The sequence below is a fragment of the Brachyhypopomus gauderio genome, chromosome 12 (assembly GCF_052324685.1).
Source record: "Brachyhypopomus gauderio isolate BG-103 chromosome 12, BGAUD_0.2, whole genome shotgun sequence".
NCBI lineage: Eukaryota > Metazoa > Chordata > Actinopteri > Gymnotiformes > Hypopomidae > Brachyhypopomus > Brachyhypopomus gauderio.
The window spans coordinates 1,071,401-1,094,981 of NC_135222.1; the positions used below are offsets into that span (position 1 = coordinate 1,071,401).

General features: G+C 42.4%; 1 protein-coding gene across 1 annotated transcript; it reads left to right on the forward strand.

Moving 5' to 3' along the window:
• Positions 1-189: 189 nt before the first annotated feature.
• pip5k1ca (phosphatidylinositol-4-phosphate 5-kinase, type I, gamma a) lies at positions 190-23,547 on the forward strand. Its single transcript, XM_077024230.1, is given in 18 exon segments — positions 190-535; positions 4,625-4,653; positions 4,801-4,887; positions 5,183-5,313; positions 5,623-5,740; positions 7,548-7,700; positions 10,301-10,600; positions 11,786-11,996; positions 12,217-12,301; positions 14,539-14,587; positions 16,035-16,119; positions 16,422-16,583; positions 16,794-16,944; positions 17,162-17,188; positions 17,357-17,455; positions 17,966-18,122; positions 20,630-20,719; positions 21,298-23,547. Coding segments are annotated over 18 exon segments (2,070 nt in total). The 5' UTR covers positions 190-402; the 3' UTR covers positions 21,301-23,547.
• The last annotated feature ends 34 nt before the right edge of the window (positions 23,548-23,581 follow it).

Genomic DNA, 23,581 nt, shown 5'->3' on the forward strand with positions numbered 1-23,581 from the left:
CAATTTAACAGTTAATATAATTTTGACTAAAATCTAAATTAGATGTAAAACATACAAAGCGAAAACGCATAACGTGGATACATATAGGCAAACAGGTTCGTGTTTACGTTGTAATGCACTCGTGATGTCTGACCCGTAGAGGGCGCTATTACACAAGCGCGCCTCCAGTGACCAGCCTGTCGTCTCCAGCGCTACATGAGCCAGATTAAAGAACAAGCCACGGCGCCCTGTACATGTCAGTTCAGATGAGACGTCCACGACGTACTCGCCGCTCTCTGGCTCCATCACTTTACCTCATGGTTCCACTTTTGAAGGATACAGCTAGGTAAATTTGGATTTTGGACGGGATTACCAGCTGTTTTCATTCGGAGAAGTCATCCGGCGCTGTCGAGGGCATCCTGAATGGAAGAGGTGGCCGAGGGAGCGGCTAGCTTATCCGAGGCCGGGGATGCGAGTCCGTTATCGGGAGCCGCAGCTTCCGACGAGGCGGAGCCTGTTCTCGGTGTCGGCGATGGGGTGGACGCGGGTGACATAGGTAACTAAAGCGAACCAAGGAACCGTTATCGTTTAAAATGTGGTCTGTGGTGAGGAGAAACGCAGTTCAGCGGACCCCGTACGCGTACACCTGTTTTTGCCCTGATGGTAGTGATGGCTAGTCGGGGTAGCTAGCGCGTAGCTGCCAGCTGGGTGGCTAGTTGTGTGTAGTAGACGGAATAACTGGCTATAACCCTCACTTACAACATATCTTGACAAATATTAGATGTTATATGCACTAGCAGTAAGCTAGAGGGTTATCTTGTCGCTATCAGGAGCGCCTACAGGGGCAGCTAGCCCTCTAACCTCTTGCAGTTTTGACAGCTGTCATGTAGGGCTGGTGTGGCCGTCCTGTCTTGTGGAGGGGGAAGTCACTGAAGTTATCAGCTCTACTGCTGCTGTTGTAGTATCGTGGACGCTAAATGAAACAGAGAACAAACCCAGTTAACCCAGCTGACCCAGGACTGCTCACAGATGACACTCACCTAAACTGGCTGGAAACATAAACTAGAACCTACTTGCAATTAAGTACTGATGCTCCCCCATCAACACTTCCATTCTCCCACACTCTAAATAAATCTGCCATAAAATATATTAATAAGCAGTCTGTTCTAATATTACTATATCAGCTTCCCACAATGTCATATGTAAATCAGCACCTCGGATGAAGATATTATCTCTTAGGCTCATATGACCATTGTATTCAGAATAGTGTAGTTTGTTAATTGAGCATATTGTAAAACTCGTGGTCTCCTTTTGAAGTATGATATGTTTTCTTTGTATCTTTAGATGTGGAAGTGTAACAAAGTGCATTAAGCTCTTAGAGTTTAAAAGAGAAACCTGTCTAAGAATCAAGAATTACCTACAGTTATCCTCTGTAATATATGGGTTAGTATATAGGTTTTGTGGGGAGACAGCAAAACTGTGTACTGTGTGTGATACCCCTTGTTGCTCAAAACATCAGAGGTTTGAAGTCTGTCTTTTTTGTGTAAACTGATAATTCAAGATATGAAAACCTATTTTTAGCTTATGGTTATAACTAAGGATAGTTGCCTGGGTTGTCAAAAGAAAATGCCCACCTCTCTGATGTAAGTGGTTTATCAACTGTCATTGTCACTGCAAGAGTGCAATGTCTTGAATCAGGATATTATCGTCACCATCTGTTGTTATTTTCAGATTCTGTCCGTTCCACCATGTGGTCCACTCCAAGACATTTTTTCAAGCAGTGAGATGAGTGCTGTCCATGTAAGCCATACATATTTGCCTGACTTTGCCATAAGACTATGAGAACATTTTGAAACGCAAATATGAAATCAAGGATTGCACAAGCGTTTATATTCTAAAGTTTCACACCAAAAACACTTCACTGTTTCATTTTTTTATTTCTATGTAGATTACAGAAAAGATGTGATCACACCAGCCTGTAGTCAGATGAACTCGGTGTGTTATCACTGTTAAAAATAGATGTGTGTGAGTCCACAACCCTTCCCTTTGTTAACAGGTTCAGTCTTCTGGGTGGGAGAAGAGGGATGTTTTTAACACTAGCAGCTGTAGATGGTAAAATTCCACCATCTACATTTATATTTAAGTTTTATAGTGTGTGTGTGATTTGGTTTTCTGTCTCCTCTCTCATTTTATTGTCTTATGCTTTCTCATCAGTACAAATGAGCTCAGAGTCTCATAATATGCCAAAACAACTTCTTTTTAACGCTGATACAGGGCCGCTATGCATAGGGACTTTCTCTGGGTAGCCAGTTGAACTTCCCAAGATGGATCAGCCATAAAAAATAAAGGCAATTTTAATCTTTAAGTACAATCTTTTAGAGTGCCTTGTTGTGAAGTGTACTCTTAACTTAATTTGAATGCAGTCTGTTTAATTTGAAACGTCTTTAGCATACCGTGCTGATAGAGAGGCACAGGGTTCCAGTTACACCTAGCCAAACCTACCTCAAATTTCTAGGGTCTTGAATTAAGCCTATATGGACCAGCGTATAACTAGTAAACTGTGTGAAGTAGCTATGAACTAGGGTGTGAGCATTAGTCATTGGCCAGCTGTTCGGGTCTGTCCACATCACACCAGGGCGTTAGTACTTTTTTTCTCTAGTGAAATAACTGGTCCGGTTTCATTTTGTCACTTTGTCTCCCTGACTAGAAAATGAAGGTTGAAATCAGACGGCTGGTTGCACTGGTGCAGACAGAATCAATTACCAGGGTCGTGACTTTCCACTGTGGCTCAGGTCCCAGGCAGAGTTGAGAGGTGTAGTTGAGGAGCAACACCTCGCCTCAGAAGCCCGCTTCCTAGGAGCGTGAATCCACGGCCAGCTTTGCCAGGGGATGGTGCTCACGTGGAAACGTGATGGATGACTGGTGCTAATTCTGTCTACACAGATAACGGGAGTCATCCCCAGCAAACCAATTTGGTGGTGTGAAAATGAGAAGACGTATTGATGCGAAGATTTCATTTACTTGACATTGCTGTCTGTTTAAACAAAATGTTTTAGTCTGAAGAAAGGGATGAATGTGCTACTGTCAAGAATTTAAAATGTTTTTTTTTTTTTTATGTTTTTATTTTTTCATTATGTTTTTTATTTTATTCCTCCATTGATAACTAGTTAATTCACACAAACGCGGAAATGAAATGGTTTTATGTGATGAAGGCACGACATAAGTATTGACGATTTTTTTTTTTATCGCTGTTTTGTTTATAAATTACCTAGTAAAAATCACTGTTGTAAAACATCCTCAACTAGGAATTCTTGGTATCCACGTTCTCGTGTCCCTCGGGATTTCTTCTGTCTGGGGAACTGGGCAGAAAGTCCTTATTAGCTGCATCATCCCGTAACACCCCTCTTTGTTTCACCTCTTCACTCTCTCTGTGTGGCTATACGCTGAAATGCCCTATTTAGACTGTGGACAGAAGCATGTGTCTGTTGATTTCCATGTGCACGTGCGGTCGCAGAAAAAGCCAATTGACCTCAATAGGGGAGCCATGGAAACGAGGGAGCACACGGTGAACAGGAGAGCGCGCGGGACACGTCTGGGTGTCTGAACGTGTGACCGAAACCTCGCAGTCTTTGGGGATCTGGCACCCATTCTGACACGCGCATGTGGCTATTCCTGTACAGTGATTCTGGCTGTTCCAACAACCACCGATGGCCAAAGCAGATGATTTAATCAATGACAAACATGCTGTTAAATAGCTTGATAATAGGCTTAAGTGCTGTTAATGTTTTTTTTGTTTTGTTTTGTTTTTTTTTTTGCTGTTTGTGGTGAGATTACTGTACGGCTAAAGACGGCGGTACTCTTCCAGAATGTAGCATGACAAATTAGTGCCAAGCCAATTTCTTTCATAGCTGAGGATTCTACACCTTAATAACCAATTAATCCTTTGTTGTTGCTTTCAAAGGAGCAGATTTTCATAGTAAAGAGTAGGTATCTTTGAAACATGACTTCTCACGTGACCGTGAAGGGATCTGTGTTTTTAGTGGACAAGGGCTTGGCATCCCATAATACATCACACAGCACTGCATGGGTGTGTACACACGTAAAGGATCTAAAAGAAAGTCAAATGACATAGGTTTGTTTGTATAAGGTCACTTATAGAGAAGACCTCTGTTGTCAAGGGAATATAGATCTCTTATAGATTGTTGCTAGATGAATGCTGAACCATAATAACCTTATTTTACTGATACTCTGTAGAGTATTGTCACTTTCACTCCCTTTCCCAGTGTGTCTCAATTTAACACCTCTATTATTATATAAACAACGGTGTTGTTGGCATTAGTGTAATTTCACTGGTTGATTTTGTTTGGTCAGCATAGAGCCTTTAAGCTCAGGGAGAAGTAGCTATAATAAAGAGAAAGAGGTGATGAGAGAGCAGAAAGACACAGAAAAACAAGCGATAGAAGAAGAAACACATGGTTAGTCATGAGAGAGAGGCAGACTCCGTCCTTCCTGCAGGAAAGGGACACACACACACACCGATTTTACCGCTCTCAGAAGCATCTGATGCCTGGCCATTCTATTCCTGTCTGAGGTCAAGCCCACAGACAAGGTAGATTAATTAGTGTCTTCTCTTTCTCTGTCATAGATGCTGCCAAGAAGACCTTTGCCACAGAGGTATGAGACAGTTTGCAGTAAAAAACAAAAACAATTCCCATGTATATTCATAAGCCAACAAACAACTGCTCACTTTGCTGCTTGGAATATCGATATATAAGTAAGACAGTATTTAGATGGCAGTAACATATATTGTCTCCCTGTAAGATGGCATCGTCCTCGGGCCAACCAGGCCTCGGCAAGAAGATCGGACACAGGGGTGTGGATGCGTCTGGGGAGACCACATACAAGAAGGTACTCATGACTTTTCTTTCATCCAGACCACAGGAGGCTGTGTCCGGGACTGGAGCTCTGCAGAGTTTAGTGCCAGCACACCTGGCTCAATGTTCAGACGCTATTGAAGTCTTCGCTATTTAGACAGGGTGTGTCGGATTAGGACTGGAGCCAGATTCCGCATGGTGATAGATCTCAAGGAATCAAGCTGTGTGCCTCGTTCCTAAGTAAACAGCCAAAGATGAAGAAAATGCTCCTAGTTTAGTCACTTGCTAGACTTCACCGGTGCTACTCTCCTCTTCCTCTTCTCCTGCAGACCACTTCTTCAGCCCTCAAAGGTGCCATCCAGCTGGGCATCGGCTACACGGTGGGCAACCTGAGCTCCAAGCCCGAGAGAGACGTGCTCATGCAGGACTTCTACGTTGTTGAGAGCATCTTCTTCCCAAGGTCAGCGCCTGCCTTCACACGCAGCCTTCATTCAGGTTTAAGGACAGATGGGTCAAAATATGCTTCACTCCTAGCTGATGACTTTTTATTGTCTTTTGCGTTTATTTTCTGTTTTATTTTGTGTTTTAATCTGTTTTAATTGTTCCTTAACTTGTTTTCTTGAGAATTCTTCTTCTTTCTCTTCCTCTTCATTTCATTAATCAAGGCACGTAACTCTAGACGCCCCATTGGGTACTGTCCCTGTGGCGGGCTGATCTAAGTCATCTAAGTGTCGTTATACTAAATATAAATGTAATCGGTGTATTCCAGTGAGGGGAGCAACTTGACTCCGGCCCATCACTTTCCAGACTTCCGCTTCAAGACATACGCTCCTGTTGCCTTCCGGTACTTCAGAGAGCTCTTCGGGATCCGGCCTGACGACTATTTGGTAAGAACTGAATGCTCCGAACTCAAGAACTGAATATTCAAGTTGACGTCTCAGGACAATCGTAGGCATCTCCCCTGCACAAACCCCTCCCCTGCACAAACCCCTCCCCTGTACAAACCCCTCCCCTGCACAAACCCCTCCCCTGCACAAACCCCTCCCCTGTACAAACCCCTCCCCTGCACAAACCCCTCCCCTGTACAAACCCCTGCCCTGCACAAACCCCTCCCCTGCACAAACCCCTCCCCTGTACAAACCCCTCCCCTGTACAAACCCCTCCCCTGCACAAACCCCTGCCCTGCACAAACCCCTCCCCTGTACAAACCCCTCCTCTGTACAAACCCCTCCCCTGCACAAACCCCTGCCCTGCACAAACCCCTCTTCTGCACAAACCCCTCCCCTGTACAAACCCCTCCCCTGCACAAACCCCTCCCCAGACCGAACCCTTCGCCAGACAACCATAGCTGTATGGACAGTGGAGTGCTGGTAGTGACCTAGGGTTAGGGTTAGGGTTAGAATCACATCTCCTCCAACAGATTTGTGTGTGTGCGTGTGTGTGTGTGTGTGTGTGTGTGTGTGTGCGTGCATGCACGTGTGTGCGTGTGTGTGCGTGTGTGAGTGTGTGTGTGAGTGTGTGTGTGTGCGTGTGTGTGTGTGAGTGTGTGTGCGAGTGTGTGACTCCCTGTGTCTTTGCGTCTGTGTGTGTGCTGAGGCAGATCATTAGAAGGAGTGTGCCACTGAGTCTCTATGGTTCCAATCACTTCTTCTCTCTTATTCCTCTGCCTGTGTGTTACTGTATCATTTCCTGTTCTTCACATGGCTTTAGTGAGCCGTTACCAGCTCATGCACTACTGTTATTTGTCTGAAATAGGATGGGTATCTTTCCCCCTCTGTCTGGTTTCATTTCTGTTTTTCATGTCTGTATTTTGGATTGCATACAGTGGAAAGATTTGACCTTATCACAGTTCATCTGCTGTCTATGTGCTGTGGTGGAAACAGCGTGGTGTTTATTTGTGTTTCAGGTGCTGGATTTTCAGCAGTTGCCTTTGTAAGTGTGAGAGAGAGAGAGTGTGTGTGTGTGTGTGTGTGTGTGTGTGTGTGTGTGTGTGTGTGTGTGTGTGTGTGTGTGTGTGTGTGTGTGTGTGTGTGTGAGTCTGTGGGGGATGACGAAGTGTGTTCAGTTTGGATGGCTGTCTCGGTGCGACTCTCTCCTCTCACACAGTGATTCATGAGATGGCCTTGGGCCAGACTTCTGATTAGCTACTTCTCTTTCTTCTCCTCTTTTTCTCCCTCGCTCTCTCCCTCTTCTGTGAGGGCAGATATTCGCTGAACTGGCCTGCTGGCCTCCACCTCTCCAGCCTCTCATTGGACACAGATCACACGTCATTCTCTTTAGATGTAAACAGTATAGCACAGTGACAATACAAGTGTAACCGCTACACAAGACCGGACCATTACATGTAGTTACCGTAAGACAAACAGCATCATGCAGGTTTAAATGTGCACTCTGGTTCATGTTGTGGTTCGACATGTGCAAGTTAAAGAGTATGATTGCACAAACGCATTAGTCTATATAAAATAAGTGTGTTATAAAGGGATTTGGTTCATGTTGAGCCATCTGTACACTTGGGGATATTCTCTCTCAGTCATGGAGTCTGAATACCGATGGTTCTGTACCACTTCCTGGATTGGAGAAGAACAGAGTATTCATTTGTTTAATTGTTTAATATTTTGCCTTTATCAAACCAAGGGTTTTACTTTATTTTTTATGTGTGTGTGTGTGTGTGTGTGTGTGTGTGTGTGATTACAGTACTCACTGTGTAACGAGCCCTTGATCGAGCTGTCCAACCCAGGGGCCAGCGGCTCTGTGTTTTATGTCACCAAGGACGACGAGTTCATCATCAAGACCGTCATGCACAAAGAGGCAGAGTTCCTGCAGAAGCTCCTGCCTGGTTATTACATGGTGAGCTTCTCCAGCCTCGCTCTTCTCCTGCAGGGCGTCGTGCGATGTTGCCCCACTTCCTGCAGCTTCACATCCTCGATCAAGGCACTCTGGGTTCTTGCTTTGAGATGCATAAGCTGTTGTTTCTCACCAGCAATGCCTTTGGGTACGAAGGATAGCTACATTTCTCACTTCCTGTCTGTTCCTAGATATGTTAGCTCTTGAGAGTGTCTGTTAAGTCAAGTAGAGGGAACAGGGTAGTGCTGTGCTCCAGTGTCCGGTGCTACACACCTGTCTTCTAGCATTTTGATAGTGTTAGCTTGTGAATATACACTGCTTGACAGCAAATGTCCCAGCAGATTTCTGGACCCAACCTGGGTGCTCACTATAAAGACATAGATTTCAGCAACTCTAGAAATAGACATTCAAACGGAGATAATAAAAAAGGAGAGGAAGAAGCACCTGGTTATTATTTTGCTGCAGATTATTTTGCTGTGTTCTCTGACGATGGAGAGTGCTCTGCAGTCAGTCCTGTTTTAAAGCCTCAACTGCCACGTTTTTGCGAAGGAAATTGTCCTTCCACAACAGGGTTACCGTTACAGTGTTACCGTTACAGTGTTACCATTACAGAACGTTAGCCAGCATTTCCATTATGGCGTGTCACTAGTGTTAGCAATACAGAGCGTTACTAGTGTAACCATTACAAAACGTTACTAGTATTAGCATTAAAGCGGGTGACTAGTGTTACCACTACAGAGCGCTACTAATGTAACCATTACAGAACATTAGCCAGTGTTACCATTATGGAGTGTTACTAATTGTTACCACTACAGAGCATTAGCCAGCGTTACCATTATGGAGTGTTACTAATTGTTACCATTACAAAGCATTAGCCAGCATTACCATTATGAAGTGTTACTAATTGTTACCATTACAGAGCATTAGCCAGCGTTACCATTATGAAGTGTTACTAGTGTTACCACTACAGAGTGCTACTAGTGTAACCATTACAGAGCGTTAGCCAGCGTTACCATTATGGAGTGTTACTAACTGTTACCATTACAAAGGGTTAGCCAGCATTACCATTATGAAGTGTTACTAATTGTTACCATTACAGAGCATTAGCCAGTGTTACCATTATGAAGTGTTACTAATTGTTACCATTACAAAGCGTTAGCCAGCATTACCATTATGGAGTGTTACTAATTGTTACCATTACAAAGCGTTAGCCAGCGTTACCATTATGGAGTGTTACTAATTGTTATCATTACAGAGCTTTAGCCTGCATTACCATTATGGAGTGTTACTAATTGTTACCATTACAGAGCGTTAGCCAGTGTTACCATTATGGATTGTTACTAATTGTTACCATTACAGAGCGTTAGCCAACGTTACCATTATGGATTGTTACTAATTGTTACCATTACAGAGCGTTAGCCAGCGTTACCATTATGTAGTTTTGTAGCCTGCTATTTTTGGAGCGTCCACCCTTCCCCTCAAGGCAGTACAGTATGTGTACCTGTTTGTTGAACAGTGAAATTAGCAGTGACCATTAGCATGTAAATGACATTTTTATCTCACCCGTCCTCCCTGCTGCTGCATGCATGCGTGAGGGTGCTAAGAACAAACCTTGTGAGGGAGATGGAGAAAGAATAAAGACAAGGACTGCTGGCAGGGTTTTAGCTCAGCGTCCCAGGTGCGAGTCCGAAGCTGCTGGACATGGCAAGAGAACCTTTCACACCGTCTTGCTTCCTGTCTTGTCCCATGTGCACTGTCCACACTGCAGAGGATTGCATTGGGCCAAGAGGTCCCGAGGGGTCCTGTGGGTTCCTAGAAGTCCTGTGGCCTATTGGTAGGTTGCCATGGGGGTGACCAGCTGCTCTGAGACCTGCTTCGCTGATCAGGAGATCTGTTCCCCTGTTTTGTCTTTACGTGGTGCCGATTTCCAAGAGAATAGGGACTAATTAGAATGAGCCTGCAAAGACGTCACATCCAGCTGCCCAAGTGAGCTGGGGTGCGTTATTGTGTGGGGCCTATTTATAGTCAAAAACACAAGTGTTAGCTGTTCTTTTTCATTCCTGTTTACTTGATTAACTTTTGCCTTGCTGCAGATTTAAATATAGTTTAAATATCGTTGTATCAGGAAGAGAACGGAAGCGTGGTTTGTGAGGCATTTTGTAGCCTGTGTTGATCACTAACAGAGAAGCTGTCTTGTGGCATTTGTCAAGAAGCATTATGTCTTGTCAAATTTACCTGTATACTAAGGCCATATTGTATATTGTGATTATCTATACATTCTATTTTAATGATCGGGTGCACATATGGGAGAAGCTGTTGGACTCCATAAATGAAGTCTTTATAGCTGAGTGGCAACATGTAAAACATTGTTGAGTAAAAAGGCAAAGTGCAACCTGGATGTGGAGTTGCAACATGGAATTGCAAAATTACATGTAAATGACATGTAAATGACATGTAAATGACATGTAAAGGCAATATGAGGACAAAGGTTCTCACGTCAACATACACACGCAAACAAAACCGATATATGCTTCGGAGTGTTTTTCATTATCATCATCACTGCTCTCGCCGTTTCATCAGTTCTTTCATTCCTGCTTCTCCAGAATCTGAATCAGAACCCTCGCACCCTGCTGCCCAAGTTCTTCGGCCTGTACTGCGTACAGTCCGGCGGGAAGAACATCCGCATGGTGGTGATGAACAACATCCTGCCCCGGGTGGTCCGTATGCACCTCAAATATGACCTGAAGGGCTCCACCTACAAGCGCCGGGCCTCCAAGAAGGAGCGTGAGAAGGCCAAGCCCACCTTCAAGGACCTGGACTTCATGCAGGACGTCCCAGAGGGCCTGATGCTGGATGCTGACACGTACAATGCCCTGGTGAAGACGCTCCAGAGAGACTGTCTGGTGAGTGCTGTCCAGGTTCACTCTCCTGGAAAATTGTGTAAGTCTATTGATGCTATCCTGATGTTAAAAGTGTTGTCCTTGTATGGTATTCTCTCTGTTGGTATTCCCTCTGGTAATCTTCTGCCTTTTGGTATTCTCTTTATATGGTATTCTCTCTGTTGGTGTTCTCTCTGTTGCTGTTATCTCTATTGGTGTTCTCTGTTGGTGTTCTCTCTGTTGATCTTCTGTCTGTTTGTATTATCTCTATTGGTGTTCTCTGTTGCTGTTATCTCTATTGGTGTTCTCTGTTGGTGTTCTCTCTATTGGTGTTCTCTGTTGGTGTTCTCTCTGTTGGTGTTCTCTCTATTGGTGTTCTCTGTTGCTGTTATCTCTATTGGTGTTCTCTGTTGGTGTTCTCTCTGTTGATCTTCTGTCTGTTTGTATTATCTCTATTGGTGTTCTCTGTTGCTGTTATCTCTATTGGTGTTCTCTGTTGGTGTTCTCTCTATTGGTGTTCTCTGTTGGTGTTCTCTCTGTTGGTGTTCTCTCTATTGGTGTTCTCTGTTGGTGTTCTCTCTGTTGGTGTTCTCTGTTGGTGTTCTCTCTATTGGTGTTCTCTCTGTTGGTGTTCTCTCTATTGGTATTCTCTGTTGGTGTTCTCTCTATTGGTGTTCTCTGTTGGTGTTCTCTCTGTTGGTGTTCTCTTTATTGGTGTTCTCTGTTGGTGTTCTCTCTATTGGTGTTCTCTCTGTTGGTGTTCTCTCTATTGGTGTTCTCTGTTGGTGTTCTCTCTATTGGTATTCTCTGTTGGTGTTCTCTCTGTTGGTGTTCTCTCTATTGGTATTCTCTGTTGGTGTTCTCTCTGTTGGTATTCTCTGTTGGTGTTCTCTCTATTGGTGTTCTCTGTTAGTGTTGGTTTTCAGTATCAATAAGGTGTTATCAGTCAGGAGGTTTACAGGAGAGCACCAGTATGTACTGTGACAACCCAAATCTAGATCTTCTGAGTTATAACTCTATTGCAGCCTAGGATTTCTGTTATAGAGTAGCCGCAGACCCTAGCTGATGTTTGTTAGATTTCCTTCTAGGTCTGTATTGTGGTGGTGAGAACACCATAACAGCACTGGCTCACCCAGCTCATCATACAAGGTCTCCAGTCTGACCCCACCTGGCTCTCACTGCCATCTTCCACACACCTGTGGCCTGCAGGTGCTGGAGAGCTTCAAGATCATGGACTACAGTCTCCTGCTGGGCGTCCACAACCTGGACCAGGCCGGGCGTGAGCAGCAGACCGAGGGTCCTCCAGGCACCAGCGACGGGAAGAGGCCACCGGCGCAGAAGGCCCTCTACTCCACCGCCATGGAGTCCATCCAGGGGGCCTGTGGAGAGGACCTCGACACGGAAGACACGTGAGGACCGAGCACTGAGTAGTGGACATGCTAGCAGATGCATAGGCACACGCACTTTACACACTTTATCAAATGTGTTCACGTTTTACTCGCGTACCAGAGAACTGTGTTTTTCAAAACATGCATGTTTACAGTGAAACGTTAATGGGCCACATGAGTTTAACTGCGTTTTTTAAGTCCACGTCCTCACCTTCCGGATATTTCCATCACAATTCCTCTGCTGTCCGTCAGGATGGGCGGGGATTCCTGCAGTGAACAGTAAAGGAGAGCGTCTGTTGCTCTACGTTGGGATCATTGACATCCTGCAGTCTTACAGGTACGCCCGCCGTGGGCCGGACCCTCTGTTGGGCCGGACCCTCTGTCTCCTCCCTGTCAGCTCTGCTTTGCATCACACTGTAAATGAAACGTCCACTCAGCTCTTGCTTGTATGTCAGCGTAATCCTCCTTGTTCTCGCGTATGTCTGTGTTTCGTGTGCCATGTCTGTTTCGTGTACCACCTCCTGACATATATATATATATATATATATATATATATATATATATATATATATATATATATATATATATATATATAATATATATATGAACTTGGCCCATGTCTGTTTCGTGTACCACCTCCTGACATAAATATATATATTATATATATAAACTTGGCCCATGTCTGTTTCGTGTACCACCTCCTGACATATATATATATATATATATATATATATATATATATATATATATATATATATAATATATATATATATATATATATATAATATATATATGAACTTGGCCCATGTCTGTTTCGTGTACCACCTCCCGACATATATATATATATAATATAATATATATGAACTTGGCCCATGTCTGTTTCGTGTACCACCTCCTGACATATATATATATATATATATATATATATATATATATATATATATATAATATATATGAACTTGGCCCATGTCTGTTTCGTGTACCACCTCCTGACATATATATATAATATAATATATATGAACTTGGCCCATGTCTGTTTCGTGTACCACCTCCTGACATATATATATATATATATATATATATATATATATATATATATATATATATATATATATATATATATATATATATAATATATATGAACTTAGGCCATGTCTGTTTCGTGTACCACCTCCTGACATATATATATATATATAATATATATATGATTTGGCCTATGTCTGTTTTGTGTACCACCTCCTGACATATATATATATATATATATATATATATATATATATATATATATATATATATATATATATATATAATATATATATGAACTTGGCCCATGTCTGTTTCGTGTACCACCTCCCGACATATATATATATATAATATAATATATATGAACTTGGCCCATGTCTGTTTCGTGTACCACCTCCTGACATATATATATATATATATATAATATATATGAACTTGGCCCATGTCTGTTTCGTGTACCACCTCCTGACATATATATATATATATATATATATATATATATATATATATATATATATATATATATATATATATATATATATATGAACTTAGGCCATGTCTGTTTCGTGTACCACCTCCTGACATATATATATATATAATATATATATGATTTGGCCTATGTCTGTTTTGTGTACCACCTCCTGACATATATATATATATATATATATATATATATATATATATATATATATATATATATATATATATATATATATATATATATATATATATATATATATATATAATATATATATATGAACTTGGCCCATGTCTGTTTCGTGTACCACCTCCCGACATATATATATATATAATATAATATATATGAACTTGGCCCATGTCTGTTTCGTGTACCACCTCCTGACATATATATATATATATATATATATATATATATAATATATATGAACTTGGCCCATGTCTGTTTCGTGTACCACCTCCTGACATATATATATATATATATATATATATATATATATATATATATATATATATATATATATATATATATATATATATATATATATATATATATATATATATATATATATAATATATATGAACTTAGGCCATGTCTGTTTCGTGTACCACCTCCTGACATATATATATATATAATATATATATGAACTTGGCCTATGTCTGTTTTGTGTACCACCTCCTGACATATATATATATATATATATATATATATATATATATATATATATATATATATATATATATATATATATATATATATATATATATATATTATATATATATGAACTTGGCCCATGTCTTGGATGGTCTTGTTTGTATATATGTATCCGTGTAGTTCTCCATCTCTTTATTTTTCTATTGTCCTTACGTGTGTTTGTTACTAGTTTCCAGGGTGTCCTGTTCACTTTGTTGCTTTGATCTAGTTGCAGTTTTCGCTGTGGACTCCCAATAAACACTCACACATGCCTCATGTTCCCGTAGCTGTCTAACCCTACCCTGTCTTACTCAGTAGAACTCCCTCTCTGTCCAGCGTGATGCTTCAGCTCTTGACAGTGATCTGTGTTTTTTGTTCAGGTTAATAAAGAAATTAGAACACACGTGGAAAGCTCTTGTCCATGATGGGGTCAGTATCAACAGTTTTAATTTGACTTATACATGCAGATCAATACTTCTTTCCATCTGCTCTTGAGTCTGAATGTTAAATTTCAAGGTCATATATAAGTATTAATTATATATATATATATATATATATATATATATATATATATATATATATATATATATATATATATATATATATATATATATATACTCATACAATATATAGTCATACAATAAGCCTGGCCTAATAACTGTTTTAATGTTTACAATTAATTAGTGACTCTGTAAGATTCAGTGTTCATGTCTTTAGGATGTAATGTCTCTTCGTGTCTCTTGATTTGTGAGGGTCTCCGTGATCTATAACAGTCAAATGTAATGAAATATGACATTGCAGGTTGACAGCACAGCTGTGTATCCATCCTAAAACAACCATCCCGAAGACACAAATGACACATTTGGCTAACTGTTACTGAGTCGTTGGCTTTTAGGACGTTTAGAGTTAAGCTTATGTAGGCTTTACACAAAACAAGGTCACCTTACCTTACATCGGTGAGAAAGGCTGGTATAACAAATTCATAAGCCTCGGCTTTGGAACAGTATTGGTAGGACTCACTTGTGTATATGTACTTTGTGTCCCCAGAAGAGGGAGATTAATGTAATTGGAAAGCAAGCGCAGACCTAGATTTCCTGGTTCGTTAAGTCCTTGCGGTCAGCTTCAATGATTTAAAGGCGCTCCGTGTGGACACCGTGCGCCCTTTGACCTTGGACGTAATGACACACTCGTCCTTCATGTATGTATTCATGAAGCCAAGTCCACTTAGATTGCATCACGGACAGATGCTCGTGGAGAACGTCCCTGCTTGCATAACAGGGCTTTAGAGATGCTGCTAGAAGAAAGGCAGACGGGGTAGAGAAAGTTCTTTCTCTTCTGTGTCTGTCACTCTCTGTTCTCACTTTGAGCGTGTGTACACACACACACACACACACACAAACACACACATTTAGACACAAACACACTTTATTTAGAGCTGAGAGCTCACTTGGCTTAACTGCGAGGCCAGAAGTTGCCGCCCTACGTCAGCAGCGAGGGCCCGGCGGCTTCGGCAGCCGGGGTGGAGAGGGTGTGGGGGCCTTAAACGCCCGAATGGATTCATTTATCCAATTGGGTGACAAATCTGAATAATACACTGTAGGCCACGAGATGCAGTGCCGTTATGACACGGTCACAGTCACTTTTTGGTGACTAAATTCAGTACGCACACTCACATCATGCGGACATGCCCTAGACCGCTAACTTTTATCATTTGAGTGCTGAAGAAATGCGGTATCTGTTACGGCCGTTTTATGTTCTGAGTTGTTTGCCGGGCTACATAAAAATTTTGATGATATGGCTCACAGAAGTGTCTAGACCACTACAGGTGCACTACGAGTCTAAAAATGTAACTGTGGATCTGTCTGGTTCCCCTCAGGACACTGTGTCTGTTCACCGGCCCTCTTTCTATGCAGACAGGTTCTTCAGATTCATGAGCACCACCGTGTTCAGGAAGAGCACATGTAAGTCTGACCGCTGTTTGATGAGTGCTTCTGTTTGTGTTTATTTAATTGGGAGTTTTTTAATCACATAAATATTTAAATGATCATGTGCAAGTGATTAAAAAAATAATAATTAAAACAGGAATGTTTAAAAATATATATTTTTGAAAAATGAAAAATGCTGGGGGGTTTTTTTTTTTATCATTTTGGTTTGGCTTGGACTACCGTAACTAGTTTGTTATAAATGTGATGCCAATCTGGATGCCAATAGTCAAAGGCCAGTTCAGGTCTTGTTAAAGCTGTAATGATGTTTTTGTACCCAGCCTTAAGGTCTTCCCCGTCCAGGAGGGGCCGTGGCAGCCTGGCGCTGCCCAGGCATGTGGGTCCCGGAGCGGCATGGTCGGCCAGCCAGCTCCCTTTCGAGCGGGACGATAACATCTACGACCTGCGGGGGGCGCGTAGCTTCCCCACGCTGGAGGACGAAGGTAAGTGCGACATCACGCAGGGCTCCTGGACAACAGCAGTCTGGGGGGTTCAGTTGGTTGGGGTTACACTCTCAGCCTGAACGTGTGGTTTACGTTTGGCTGAGGGGCTCTAAATGAGACGAGTGGGCTGGTGATGCCCTTAAGGAGAAGCCCTACAACCAGCCTGAATCACCAGCGTGAACAGCTGCTCTTTGGTTCTCTTCCCCCCAGTTCGCTCGGATGTGCTCCCCTGCACACCTCCCTCGTTTGAGGAGGCCACCACCGCCTCCATCGCCACCACGCTCTCCTCCACCACCTCCCTCTCTATTCCTGAACGCTCACCCTCCGACACCTCTGAGCACCCCGCTACAGGTGAGGACCCGTGGCTCACACTCCCTCACACGCAGATACACACACACACACACACACACACACACCTCTGTTGGAGAGTGCTTCACTCTCTGACACACACACACACACACACACACACACACACACACTCTCCATGCATGCGCACATAAACTCCCTCTCTTACAGTAGCAGTCACAGTGCCACAGCTCAGTGCACTACAGTACTCTGTCTGTCCCCCCCCACAGGAGGCACACCCAGTCTAGCCAGGACGGAACGTAAGTCGCCACCTATACTCCCATCTTGCCAGAACTCAGCACCCCCCCCCCTCCCCAAAACTTTCTGTGTCTGTTCAGCTACTACACGGTTCATTAGTTCGGCCGTGTTAGCCGAGTTATCCTTCCCGTCTTGCTGAATGTTGGCACCCTCTGCTGGTGTGATTGTAGCACTCAGGAGGATGATCAGCAGACGATAACAGTAGAGGTGGTGAGGAGACGTGACAGCGAGCCTGTGCTCTTAGCTCCACAGCCGTCTCCGGAGACTAGGTAAGCGTCTCTAAGCAACACACCACCCTCTCACTGTCCCTATTAGTGTTGTCACATTGACAAGCAAGCTTCTTGGGGCTTTTTCCAGTATTTGGTAACCCAGGTTTGAGTGTCCAGACTGTGTCCTTGGGGAATTAATGAATTTCCGTCCTCACTGGGTAACAGAGCCTAATTCCATGATTGCAAGGGTATTTGTGTGAAGCAATTGGGTTGAAAGTGCGGAGCTTTGTGAAAGCCGTGGTCTATGTGTTTTGTTGGGTGAGTCCAGAGAAGTGGGTCACTACCCTGTAGATTATGCAGCCATTGGTGATCACCTGCACACCTACCAGGTCTGTTTCCCGTGTTGGGAAATTCTCTCCATGGCAACCCCCAAGTCTAAGTAAATAGGTTTCTGTGGGTTGGTCTCTGTGGGTTGGTTTCTTTTTGTCTATAATGTCCCTCATATTTCTCTCTCTCTCTCTCTCTCTCTCTCTCTCTCTCTCTCTCTCCCCTTCCCCTCTTTTCCCTCAGCGAAGCCCCAGAGATGCCTGCAGAGGCCTCCATCTCCTCGGTTCCTGCCAGCCCCAGGATCCAGCTGGACTCGGACCGCACCAGTCAAGCGTCGGGCTGTGCCAGCCGCTCCTCCGTCGACGAGGATGAAGACGTGCCAATTACAGACATTTATTTTGTAAGTCCCCATCTTAGAGTCCTGCTGAGCACAACTGTGCTGCTTTAAACAAAGTTCACAGAGTTTGTGCTTTTAAGGCCATCAGCAGTGCTGAGGGGGGGGGGGGGGGGCTCTAGTCACCAGACAGGCACCACAGCCTTGTTTACTGAACCACGATGTAAGTGGGTGACGATGTTGTGAATTTCTGCAGTCTGCAGAATCATTGGCGTGAGGACGAGTCACTGGTGGCCCGGTGAGCAGCCGGTGTGTGAGCTGCCTGGCGTCGTGCCAGACCTCTGACTCTTAGGAGAACCTTTCTTATGCAGTGTGCCCAAGCCAGAGGGGGGGGGGGGGGGTGTTATGGGTCCATGAGCAGTGGGATTGATATCTACTAGCCCAGACATGTTTAGCAAAGCCACTCTGTATTAAGCTGCAAGACTGTATATTTCTATGGAAATAATTGAATTTAAGTTAAATTATGTGACAGTGTTAATATATACTGAAATCAGTTTTTATTAAGTTAATTGACATTCTCTCTCTGGCTTAGAAACCTGCAAATTAATAACAGACTTTATAATCACTTCTGATTCGATTCATTCAAATAGCTGTTAATGGATCGAGTGTTTTCTGTTCACTTCTTCTCTGTCAGATACAGTTGTGTCCAGAGCAATCTATAGCACTGAAAAGCCTGAATTTCATGTGGGCTGGTTGCACGGTCTCTTCCTGTTTTCTGTCTAATACACAACTTTATCAACTTTATCAACTTTTCCATTGTGTGGTGGTGTAAGTCCTGCATGCAAGTGTCATAGTCATCTAATTTTAGAACGTGGTTGAATGGCTCGTTTTGTTTGAGGAGGTGCGAAAATTTCTTGGTTTTGTGTGTATGTGCCTGTCTGGTTGTGTTGTGTGTGTAAGTGTTTATGTGTTTATGTGTGTGTGTGTGTGTGTGAAGACCTCTTGCTGAGTAATGACTGTTTTAAAGCGATAATGACGAAGGTGGTTACAGAAAGGCCCTTTTGTCATCCCTGTTGCTAAGCAACACAACAGTCAGTCATCGTCTCACTCGTGCACTCGCCATCGGCCTCCTCGCCACTGAACCATGGTCTTCCTCACTGAGGACACTGCTCACTGCCCGCAGGATGAACCATGGTCTTCCTCACTGAGGACACTGCTCACTGCCCGCAGGATGAACCATGGTCTTCCTCACTGAGGACACTGCTCACTGCCCGCAGGATGAACCAGGGTCTTCCTCACTTTTAGACTAAGGCCACGTGTTGTAGGTAGACGAGGAGACTTGCTCCTTGTAAGAAGCTGTGCTCCACCTGCACGGCTGGCTCAGTGATCAGCGCACCGCTGCATGAACCCCCGAGAAAACCTGCCAGCACCCCCCCCCCCCCCCCCCCCACCTTTTCATCTACCTCTCCATCTATCCTCTTCCAACATCTCTCCATCCTGCTCTCCCTTGTTCCCTTGTTCACTTGTTGTCTTGCTCCGCCCTCCCTCCCCGTTCTTTCTCTTTTTTTCTCAATAGAACCTGAATGAAAACATCATTAAAAAATAGTTTTTTTCTGTTTGTATTTGGTGTAACTTTCTACGTTTTTTCACCTGTCAATGCCAGCTCTTCCTTGATCTCTCTCTCCCTTCCTCTCTGTCCCCTTCCTCTCTGTCTCTCTCTCTCCACTTCCTCTGTCTCTCTCCCCCTTCCTCTCTGTCTCTCTCCCCCTTCCTCTCTGTCTCCCTCTTCCATTCCTCTGTCTCTCTCTCCATCGTCTCTGTCCCCTTCCTCTCTGTCTCTCTGTCCCTGTCTCTTATCCACATATAAACCTCTCCATTCTCCATGTTTATTGGCCCACTGTCAGTGTCAGTATTCTGATGGCAGTTATTGGGTCTGCCAGCCTGTTACGTGCTCCTGGAAGCAAAATTCAGGCCACAGTGTAAGTCGGATTAGCAAAGCGTCCCTGTTTGTGAGCCGTTGTTAATTTAATATAGTGCAAGCTGTTTCAACAGTAAAAAAATAAGTAACCCACACCAGACTTAGCTTTTAAACACCCAAGCAAGAACAGAAGAAACTCAACTTAGCAGTTATTTTGCAGTGAGAGAGCAGTCTTCTTGCCCTCTCACACCACCCCATTTAGAGAAGAATAACAGAATTGTCGTCCCACATCTCAGTGTGTAGAGCCCACGTTCCTTAAACAGATACGCACCTCCTTACTTTACATGTTATAGCTGATGATATGGTGTCCTGAATGTTCTGAAAATTCACATAATAATGTTACACCAAGTTTTAATCTTTACAGAATTTGTTTAATGATGTTTTCAGTCTCCCATCACATTTTTGTTTCTATCCTAGTTACTTTAATATAAGCCTTATAGTCCAGACTGTGGTCCACTACCCTAGTGTCTATAACTGTCCTCTCCCACACTGTCTTCTCTGTTTCTCACTTGCTTTCTGCTTGGTTGGCTGTGCACTTGCATCTGCTGACGTTCCCTCTCTGGCGCCCTCTGCTGTTTTGGTGGTGCTTCAACAGCCTACGGAGGAGAGGATCTGGGTGTACTCTCCTCTTCACTATGGCTCAGAGTCTAAGACTCTGCCAGAAGAGGATGAGGAGAACAAAACAGTAAGTGATTGCTGGACTGTTGGGTGTTTCACATGGATATTTGCCAACCTATAAAACTCAAATTTCAAAATTAGCTTCATGACACGTTCAGGTTGATTGTTTATCCCAATAGATATAACACAAATTCAATACACATAAGAGATATAATCTTAGTAAAAGATTACAATAGTTATTTTCCCTATGTTTGTCTGTCAGCAAAAATAGAAAAAAACCTTTTAAAAAAATAGAAAAAAAAACCCTTTCTAAAACTCTAACTTTGCTGAAGTGCCATAATGCAATTTGTAATATAGTTTTTCATCAGTTGGTCTGTCCATGTGTGCTTGTCAACAAGGAGATGGTTTGTGTGTGTGTGTGTGTGTGTGTGTGTGTGTGTGTGTGTGTGTGTGTGTGTGTGTGTGTGTGTGTGTGTGTGTGTGTGTGTGTGTGTGTGTGTGTGTGTGTGTGCGTGTGTGTGTGTGTGTGTCTATCATGTATGCATGATGTATCCTCTTGGAATATTGGGCAATGAGTTTGTCCTGTTGACCCATAATTTAATTTGCCCACATGACCAGGACCTGTTCTACATTTCTCTTCTCTAGTAATCCACCTGCTGGAGTTGCTTGAGCACCACAACTCTGAGGAATCCTTTGGCTCGTCGTGGACTCCGCCTTCATTCCAATAGCCACACCCCCTCCACATATTATGCATATTATGCCCCGGATAGTGGCGAGCATGCTGTAGTTTGCGGTTTAGGGCTGCAGCTTACGTTCTGCTCATCCACCATCCCATCCTCTGACATCACCATGCCATCAACAGTCACCTTCAAAAATATGTGTCTGGAAATCATGACAATAGTGTGTGTGTTTTATTGCTTTGTTTTTTTATATATTTTTATTAAGTCAATACTGTGAACATTTTTCATAGGTATAGAGCTATTCAGCTAGGGATTTTGTGTTAGTTTTGATGAAGACTCTACAGAAGACACAATATGCTTATTTGAAATTGAGAAAATTGTAAGAACAGGTTCAAACAGGTTCAAAAGGACTGCAACTAACAGCAACCATAAAATTGACTCAAATGTGAGTTGTGTTTTTTTCTCCCCAAATCTGACCTTAAACAACCCACTTGTATTGTATAGAAAGGTCGTATAACAAAGGTCATTAATAATATTGGCCATTCATGTCATTAAGGGTAACAGTGTCATGACAGATTTGGCAAATGATACTCTAAATATTGTGGTTTGTCTACAGATAGTGTGTTGCTGCTGAATTAGTTTAGACTATTTGAAGATTTGAACACTACACTAAGATCTCAGGATTAATATTCATGAGAGTTTTATATGGATCGAGCATATAAATATTATTTTGCCCAGTCTGAGAGGTCTTCTAGTTTTATTTCCGTTAGAAGGGACCAAGTCTGCTGGGTGTTAAAGGCCAAATGTTTCAAATGGACACCGTGCTTTTCTCTTACGTTTTGATTGCAGCTCTGTATTTCACCATAATCGTTTGACCATCAGACACACGTTTTTCACAAGTTACAGATCTGATGTGCAGGAAGGCTTAGAGCAAAAGTTAAAATTGTTCAAAATGTATATTTATTCCTATGTATAGAATAATTGATCTGTATGTGTGTGTATTTGAAAGGGTGAACGTGAGGATGTATGATTTAATGTGATATTTGATCAGTGTTAAAGTGCTGATCATTGTCATAATGTGAAGTAGCCATTTGCTATTGGCTGCTGTTGTATGACATCAACTGCAACAGCAATATGCAGTATTTGTTAAGGGTTGTACTGATATTGCTTTTTGGTTGCCTTATTTATTGTGTGTTTTTCACTTTAACCCTCCTGTTATTCTTACACCATAGTTAGCAGGTGATTAACGGCATAAATGGCAGAAAATGTGTACATAGAAATATAAATACATATATTAAGAAATATTGACTATATTTTCCATGTGAATTTACAGTATGTGGTTTTTATTTGTTTTTTTCCCCTCAAGCTGCTTGCTAGAAGTAAAACTGAATCAACAGAATCGGATTCTTGCAGAGGTCAAGGGCATTCAGCTACACTTGTATTTCAAACATTTCTTTGTACTGTATGTTTGAACTTTGTCCGAGATATTTACTGAACATGCACATGTATCAGTAGTGTCATGTTATGGAAGTTCAGTGGTGTTTGTGTATGTGTGGTTAAAAGGTGTATGTCCTTTTCTCAATTACACACACTTCCCCCTCTCCATCCCTGTAGAGTTGAAGCATGTTATTATTGAAAATGATGTATGTATATACATTCATAGACAGCATATCCATTTGTTTTGTATTGGGAGATTTAACAGAGGGGTAGACTGTATGTAAGGGTGTGTGTGTGTGTGTGTGTGTGTGTGTGTGTGTGCGTGTGTGCGTGTGTGTGTGTACATGTGTATGTCTGTGTATTCATGTGTGCACATTTATTTTGATCCCCAAGATAATAAATATAAAACCTTGCATCTATTTAACTGGCTGTGTGTCTTTTAATTCTTATTTGGAGTGTTTGTGTTGTTTTGTTTTGCTTTTATTTTGATATTTGTTCAATTATACTGTACCCTGCACTTTAGATATTTGAATTGTCCCCAAGTTTCATTTTACTAAGTGTATTCCTGTGATAAAATCATTACGTACACTAATTTCGACATTTTCCAGTGACAAAGTGCTGTATCTATAAACTTTTTTTCCCAGTAGTAAATGTACAGTAGTTTTACAAATGACAACAGTTAAAAAGCAGATCAGTGTTGCTTGTCACAGATTAACAAAACATAATCTGAAGAATATAAAATAAATGTTCAACACTGACAGATTGGAACATCGTTGCCTTTGTCGTTCATGTCTGTAAAAACATGTTGGTTT